The sequence below is a fragment of the Gymnodraco acuticeps genome, unplaced genomic scaffold (assembly GCF_902827175.1).
Source record: "Gymnodraco acuticeps unplaced genomic scaffold, fGymAcu1.1, whole genome shotgun sequence".
NCBI lineage: Eukaryota > Metazoa > Chordata > Actinopteri > Perciformes > Bathydraconidae > Gymnodraco > Gymnodraco acuticeps.
Genome location: NW_022990682.1, coordinates 333,686 through 342,568, shown reverse-complemented (window position 1 = coordinate 342,568; position 8,883 = coordinate 333,686). Strand labels below are relative to the sequence as shown.

Sequence of the window (8,883 nt, the reverse complement as noted above, 5' to 3'; positions counted from 1 at the left end):
GCCAGTATGTTGTTGTCCGTTTGGAGCTTATAGCTTTATCCTTCTGCTGATTGCAATAAACTTAAAAAATTCATAACAGCGCTGTTAATATATGAATTTATCCTGGAGTTATCCTCACAAAATCGAATGGAACAAACCCATTTACTCTTTGCCAAGTTTGGCACACATATGACTCTGTAAGAGGAGAAGCGCTGAGTTTCCTCTGCAGAAGGACGGAGGAAGAGGAAGAGGAGTAGGTTACCTCCCTCTATTCTCGTCTTCCTTTCCCTTGTACAGTTTTGGCTCAGAGAAATCTCAAGGGGATATGATGCATGTGCTTTCATCCTTCTCCCACACAAAACAGCATCTATCACATCTCAATTGAATCCTTGATGGCCTATTTTCTATTCAGGTTTTATGGAAGAGGAAGATGACAACCAGTGTGGCTAAATGATGGAGCTCTATGGCACTGAGGAGGAAGATATCATGTTAAGTTGAAAAAAATAACAGTTAGGATCAATTCAGCAATGGTTTTGGAAATATTAACTACCACCAAATTAGTCTTTAAATAAATGAAGGTGCGCCAGAGTCCCGATCGGACCAAAAAACTACAAAGTGTAGCTGGAGATGTGCAAGTTCACCTTCTGGGCCAAGGTGTCCTTGAGCAAGGCACTGAAACCCTGACTGCTCCCTTGTTCTTTCACTCTTGCACCTCTCTGTAAATGCATGTGTTTGTACATATGTGTTCAAATGTTATCTGGATAGGTCCTATGTATGTGTGTACAATAACAGAGTTGAAAACTGAATTATTAATAAAGGATCTTTTCTTTCTTTTTTTTTTCTTAAAGAAGACAATTGTTGGGAACTTCGCTCTCTGGGCGACATGATGAATATATGTTCAAAATGTTGTGCCAACCCATCTATATGTTGAGATGTTAAGATCTCAACCAAAGTGATTGACGACAGACCGACAGACTGACAATGCAACTATAGCATGAACCACGTCACTCCAAAATGTTACCAGTTACCAAATTAAAACTGCTTAGTTAAAAGTTATTTGGAAAATCCATGCATCAGATCCTGGAGAAATAAAACCAATTGCCAAGAAGAAGAAGTCCAGGAGAACGTCAAATATTAAGAGGGAAAACTTTATTGAGGTTTTTCAGATCAAGTGTAAGAACATGAAAAGAGAGAGGAAGGCACAGCCACAATTATAGCCAGAGACACTTTCATTGCGTTTACACACCATCCATTTCATCATAACAAACATGTGCTTTTCACTTATTGTAGTTGGAATCTATTGTGCAGAATTAGTCATAGCTGGAATATATGTATCTATGACTATATTTGTATGCATTCATGTGCATTTGAGTGCATAGTAGCTTACCTTCAACCTCCTTTTCACTACTTTTAACAGAACGGATGATTAGAAGTCTCCTTAAGTTGAGGATTGAATCTCAACGCTCCTTTGATTTGTTTCCAAGCATAATTGAAAACCTTCCACTGCCAATCAGAGGAGTGGATTACAGTGTTTATGGAAAACCTTTGACTACTGACTACTTCCTGTAGATGCGTCTGTCTATAAACAGATTGTGTCTTCCTGCACGCCAAAGAGAAGGAAATACATCTGGCAAGTAGCAGACAGGCAACATGTTAGATCTATTCCTTTCTTTTAAACCCTCAGGACACTTTTTCACTTTTTCACTTGGTTACTATGTTTCTTTTAAGTATTCAGCGACATAAAAGCCTTATATACAGCAGAAGAATGTACATTAGTAACATCCCTTTATCTAGTTTGAGTTGTGCTTAATAGTTTAAAAGAGAGCAGGAGATGAGAGCAGCGTATAGAGCGAGCAGGACATTTAACAAGAGAAGGTTAGTAAGTGATGATTTATCATTCAGTATGTTTGTTTACACCAGTAGTCACCACAGTTACGTGTGTACATTTGATTGGAAGTGAAACCACATTATGATTTATTCATTACACAACATCAGTACATCCACATGTCCAGTTAAAAAGCCCAGTAGGAAGAGATAATAATAATAATGGAGAAAGAAAATAAAACCCCAGTAGTGCTTTGGTGTCATGACTTCCAGTTTAACACATCCATCCAGACAAATTCACGATTACACACAGGCACATGTATGCACAAAAAAAAAGCTACCTACAGTATTTATCAATAGTTTGAAGCATTGTGTCCGGTAGAGTGGAGGTCCAGCTTTGTGTTCTCAGTATTCCCAGAGGGTGGCGCTGTCCAGGGAGTCGGCGCTGGCCTTCAGCCCTCCAGCGTGGTCTCCCTTCAGGTACTTCCCCCCCAGAGCACGGATGGCCATCTTGTTGAGGTCACAGAACTCAAACAGGAACTGGACGGGTGTGGAGCCGCTGCATCCCACCGCCGTGTCCTCTCCAACACACCAATACTTCCCCTGGGAGTCTGGAGGAAACACACACACACACACACACACACACACACACACACACACACACACACACACACACACACACACACACACACACACACACACACACACACACACACACACACACACACACACCACACACACACACACACACACACACACACACACACACACACACACACACACACACACACACACACACACACACACACCACACACACACACACACACACACACACACACACACACACACACACACGCACGCACGCACGCACGCACACGCACGCACGCACACACACACACACACACACACACTTTATAAAGCACCGGATGATGTGTATACCAAGGGAAAACGTCTGCGGCTGAACAGTGAAGCCCATGTGGAAGTAACAGAAACTGCAGTTCATCGAATGTCCACTCGAGGCTCACTCCAAAAGCAAGTCAAGCAAGTCAGTCCCCCCTTTAAAGCAAATGTATTTAACTACCGTTCAAGTTACCAAGTTATACAAGCCTTAACATAGAAAGAAAGCAATAAATAATACATAAGATGTTTATTATTTTATTGGAGTTTTGCTTATTTTGTTTGATTTGTTTTTGACTATTGTAAAGGCCGGTTTTCTTTGTGACATGTCGAAAAAGTTATTTATTTTGAGCATTGCACAATATCATCCCACCATCGGAGGGACAAGCAGCTCATCAACTGTGACAAACACAAATATAAAGGAAAGAAAACGAGTTAGAAATGTCTGTTTAAGGCTTGATAGAAAATCTAGCTAAAGTTAGTTAACCCTAACCCTTAAGAGCTTGGTAAAAAAAAGTTGTGGTCGATATAGCTTCACCTTTTCACACCTGTGCAAAGACATCTACATCTATCACTGTATCATCATGGAGGAAAAGGATAACAGACATTTGATCAGCACTAAGTAGGTTTGATGGCTGAAATGATGAAAGGTTTTTAATGTAAGGTGGTTGTGGAGCCATGTAGCCGTGATGTTATTCCCATTAGATCTCTAAACATTGACTGTGTCTAGAGCAAAGTGGAGTTTTATAGACCTGTGATGTACCCACACTGAGACGAGGAAATAGGAGCGTGGTGCCCAGGGTAATGTGAATCTGTTCAAGTTTGTGCATTGTTTTGCAATTCTTGAATGTTTGATTTTCCCATCTAATTTAATTGTACTATTGACCAAAAAGGGAAGAATAAATATGACCTCATTGATCTGTTATTCCCATGTACAAAAATCAAAATAGACAACCGTTGTAATTGTTTACAAACAGAAACATCCACTATCAGGATGCATGTTATTTTCACATAGTTTTTTTAATCATGTGTCTTGTTGAAGATATGTAAAACATGCAGGAACAGCACAACAGTTCTGTTATCCGCCCACCTTTAAGAGCATAAGCTCCGTTGTGAAACTCCAGCTGGAAAACGTCATACGATGCTCTGTTGGAGTCCAGGGTCGCCATCCCTGCTTTACGCGCCCCGATGAACCCGTGCTCCCCACGAAGGACGATGATTGGACGGTTGATCAGCTTCATCAGGAACTGTTCAGCCTCACCTGAAGAGATCAGGATTTTGATAAACCAACTCTTTCCCCAAAGCATCTTAAACGTCACCTATTATGCAAAATCCACTTGTTCATGTCTTTTATATATAAACATGTGTCCCCTCTATGTAAAGAGATTCTGAAAGTTTCAGGAACAAAGATTCGCTCACTTTTTGTCCTGATCCATTTCTATAAAAACCTGTCTGAAAATGAGCTGATCAGATTTTGGCCACTTTATGATGTCATAACGATTTTTTGGCTTGAGTAACCATTAGCCAATCACCAACCAAGGTAACCTGAAAAACAGTATAATAGGGGACCTTTAATGAGAGGATGATCGTAGCTTATTGACAGGAACGTCACTGACCTGTGGTGTCGACAGTAGCAGCTAAGTGCCCGTTCCTCTTGGCGATCACATATTTGTTGTTGGCTGCACGCACACAAACACGACCGTCACGCCACTCCAGCTCAAAGTAACTGTCGGCCGACCTGTGACACACACATTAACAAACTCAATGAGCAAACTATGAGGAATATGCATATTAGGTGCGTGACATTTAACATCACCCAGTGTGTGTTTATGTGTGTGTGGTTACTTGGTGGATGCCGTGCACTGCAGGCCCCCAGATGCTGTCAGAGTCCAGTATTTTCCAGCAGCGGTTCTGAAGGCACACTTCCTGTCCTCACGGCTCATCTCCAACTGGAACACTTCCTGATCTCCTTCCTCGTCCTGATTGGCTGACAGGTCTATGCCTAGAAAAGTGGGACAAGCTGTTGTCAGATTTCATTCAGTCTGAAACTCTGAATCCCTCCTATTCATGAGGTTGACTCTGAAAGCGACACAACGTCCTACTCTCTGTGCCCAGTTTTTTTTAAAGTGTTGTTTCAAAGATTTGTTGCAGCCTACAGCGGGATGAGACAGTCCTGAAAGTGACTTTGTTAAGAGAGGAAGGTGATGGGGAAAATCATAGTGGAACAACAACAAAGCAAGTGTTTCCAAATATGAAAAGAATAGATTTGCAAATATCAGTCAAAAAGTCTTGTTACTGCATTATGTTGTAATGAGGACAGAGTGGACACATATCTCCACTTCTCTCATGGTGAATATCTAGACTAGAAACAAGAGATTTAAAACACATACTGTAAGTCCCAAAATGAGGAGTTCAGACTCCCTTAAGACTTGACATGAAACTCAGAGACACTCGTTAAAATTGCAGACCATAAACAAAGAAACAGTCAGCTGAGCTCTGCACACGCTAACACTTAAACTACCTTTAAAGGCCCATGCATTAAACACGTATGAAAATGACTAAGAATGAACATCCAGTCATAACTGAGAACTACTTGCAGTAGTTATGATACTGAGTAGGGCTGCTAGATTATGGCAAAAATCATAATCTCGATTATTTGGGTCAATAATTGATATCACGATTATTAAAAACGATTATCCATTTACTTTGAAAACATCAATTTATTGGAGAAAAATGTTTTAACAGTTGATTACCCTGAACTTTAAGTATAATTCAACTGAAAAACCAATAAAAATAAATATTAGGGATGTAACGATACCAAAAACTCACGGTACGATAATATCGCGATAAAAAGTCCACGGTACGATATTTATCGCGATATTGAAAAATAAAGAAAAAATATGTGAACTTTTTAAAAAAAAATTAAATAATAAATCCGATTTGTACAGCATTTTAGTAGGATAGTAGTATTTTAAAGTGTCAACAATATAATAATCAGATCCTGCAATAGAATAAATCAAGTTTCACTTTAGTTTTTCAAGTAACTCAACTCTAACTCACTCACTCAGCATCATCAAGGTTATCTTTTAGGAATATGAGCATGTCCACATTTCCAGGTAAGCTGGGATGTTTGGGCGTTTAAAATATCCCCTGCTGTGGAAAGAACTCTCTTGCTTGGTACGGATGTTGCTGGGACAGAGAGATATGCTTTGGCCATGGGTGACAGCAGTGGGTCAAACTGTGCATTGTCTCTCCACCACTTCAAAAACAATACAGTTGTTGCCAAGAAGGTGAGGCTTATTGTAAATCTGTAAATACGATGTCCTTTTGTGTTATCTGTTGTTTTATGTTCATGTTGTAACCTACTTGCTGCCATGTTGGACAGGTCTCCCTTGAAAAAGAGATTGAATAAAGGTTTAAAAAAAAAAATGATAAAAAAAAAATCGCGGTATATTTTGTCAGTCTCACGACGGTATTGTATTGAGCCATTTATTTACCGCGATATCGCGATATATCGTTACATCCCTAAAAATTAATAATAATAAAAAGATAATCGTTTTATTTCGATTACGTTGTTTTCGTAATCGTTGCAAACCATAATTGCGATTAAAATATGATTCATTGAGCAGCCCTAATACTGAGACTATGGCAATGTCTCAGTTATGTCACTCTAACCAGTCTCCGTTATGTAACAGAAGCTAAGTGGCAGTTATAGTTAATTTACTGAGGTTAGGTTTCAGTTATGTAAGAGCACTCGAGCATTATTTATTGATTTTTAACCATTTGGGAGCAGAACAAGCTGTGAACACACTGACATTATTTTAAAGAGATGTTGTGGACATGGACAGCAAACCATTGCATCCATTAGGAGTCTTGTTTCTGGCTTACTTATGAATTCAAGTCTAAAATCACCACTCATAAAGCTTTTTATGGATTTCTACCTGTTCTTTGACTAACTGTCTCCCCTTTCACCTGTAATGTAATGTCACCCATTTGTGCAGCTCTGAAAGTATTTTTTTCCCCAAACATAGACGTCAGGTGACAGACATGCATCTTAACCATAGACAGTATATATAAGATTGTAACCTGCAAGTTGCTCATAAAGATTTAAGATGACTCAAATGACCCAGCATGGGAATCTCTCCACCATAGAGGAGTTCAGGAATAAAGCTCTTCATTTAGACTTGACACAAAAACCTAATTAACCATTGAAACAGTCTAAAAAGTGTCCTTCACAGTCACCCACACTGAGCGCAACGCCCCATTCCAGTTATTGGGCTATATTGATGCCAGTGGTCCATTAAAAATAATGTTTACTACTTCAATGAAAGACCAGGTCAGAAGTCGCTGCCCTGCACTGACCTCATTAAATCATGATTATCTTTCTTCTGCCGCAATCCATCTCTCCAGGAATGCACACACACCATCTCTGCTTGCATTAAAGCTTATTGACTGCTTGAATAAACTGCTGTTAATGATCAGTCTGGCCCAGAGTGAGACTGAGTGGCGACAAGACAAAGAGGTAACATGTGGCATACAGATCCACATTTAGGACTGAGTCACACCTCCCTCTGTCTCTCCATTTGATCCCTTTTGTCTCCAAAACAAACCATTCCTCATGTTCTGTCTTTATTCTCAGGCTATTCTGAGATAAAGGATGATGGATAACTGTAGACTGAAGCTGATCCTGAACCAGCAGCCACAATGCAGGGGTAGAATTACTGCAGAAAAATGTTAAGCTAGGCAGAGGCTGGCCAAAAGAAGGGAGGAGGGAGGAGAAAGGGAGAGTAATGAAAAACACATGGTGTGAGGGAAATGAAGTAACAGGGAAACTAATTCTCCCTCAGAGACTAATGCAACAGCTGCATGGTGTGTGTCAGTTATGCAGTGACTTCATCTGTACAGTGAAATATGATTTGTGTTTCTGGCTCTGATTGTCTGCAGAGCCTCACCTTGCCTCGTGGAGACGTTCCTCTCGTTGCCTGCAGTCAGCACGACTTGCGCGTGGCTGCGCTCGAGGCCAAACAGTTCATCCTTCCCCACGCGGCCGCTTTTCCCAGACTTCATTGTGCCGGTCGGGCCCGCGGGCGCCAGGTAGAGGCCGTTGCAGTCGCGGAAAGCCACTTTCCCGGAGCGGAACTCCAACATGTAGCCGGTGTCCTTGTCGGTGTTAGTGGACAGGCTGCCGTCACTGCGGAGGAAGCGGTTGTCTGAAGTCTCCAGGTGGTAGCGCTGGTCCCGATACACCAGAGTCACCAGAGAGTCCACCCCCCAGGGGACGTCCCGGTCTATGGACACCTCCTGCCGCCCCCCTTTCGTGCTCAGGTGCGCGAAGCGTTTGCGCGTGAAGCTGTACAGGTTGACCTGCGGGTGCACGGCCAGGTGCACGCTCCATTTCTCTGCCGGTGTGGCGGTCTGCGCAAAGCAGGTGATCCGGTCCTCGCTTCCGCCCAGGAACCGACCGTGCGGCTCGGACTGCAGAGACCACCGCCCGTCCTCGTGCGCGGTGATGACGAAGCGGCAGTCGCGGCCACTGCGCGTCTCGCTGTCCGCGGTCACGTTGCCGTCTTTGTCCGTGGCGAGGTAGCGGCCCAGGTGAGAGCGAAGGAACACCGCGCTGCCGTCTTCCCCGGTCTGCTCCAGGGTCCAGGTCTGCTTCTTCTTCAGGCTGCTGGCCGACGCGTTGATCTTAAAGCCAAAGGTCTCCGCGGTCAGATACTTCCCCGCGCTGTTGATGAGCCCCAGAGGGATCTGCAGCAGGTCCCCGTCAGCATACATGACTAGCGTGTGTCAGAGATAGAAAAGAAAAGGATTCTTGTTTAGAGAGGCGGACAGAGAGGAAAACGTGGGGGAGTGTGAGGGAGGGACAGAGAGAGAGATAGAGCTGGCTGGTGAGGAGGAGGAGGAGGAGGAAGATGATGAATGTCCCCTGACTGCAAATCCAGACTGCCTCTCTGGAGCTGCAGGAGTTTCAGGACTGGGAGTTTTTTTCCTGCTGTAACGGCAGAACACGCCCCAGATATACAGGCAGAGGAGCTGGAGGGAGATTACAGCAATTTTGGAAAACCAAAAAAATAAAACACACAGACATAATGTGTATTCAGTATCATCCCAACTATTAGTAATAGCTCATAAGAGGTTGAAGACGTGCTCGGATCTTGTACTTAAGTTAACGTAGAAAT

General features: G+C 42.5%; 1 protein-coding gene across 1 annotated transcript; it reads right to left on the bottom strand.

Moving 5' to 3' along the window:
* Positions 1-1,108: 1,108 nt before the first annotated feature.
* On the bottom strand, positions 1,109-8,643 carry LOC117555349 (fascin-like). The gene is made up of 5 exons (XM_034230212.1): positions 7,654-8,643; positions 4,547-4,703; positions 4,318-4,439; positions 3,792-3,962; positions 1,109-2,414 (listed from the first exon to the last, which is right to left on the bottom strand). Exons 1-5 carry the CDS (start codon positions 8,477-8,479, stop codon positions 2,209-2,211), a joined length of 1,482 nt encoding a protein of 493 aa, XP_034086103.1. The 5' UTR covers positions 8,480-8,643; the 3' UTR covers positions 1,109-2,208.
* Between the last annotated feature and the right edge of the window lie 240 nt (positions 8,644-8,883).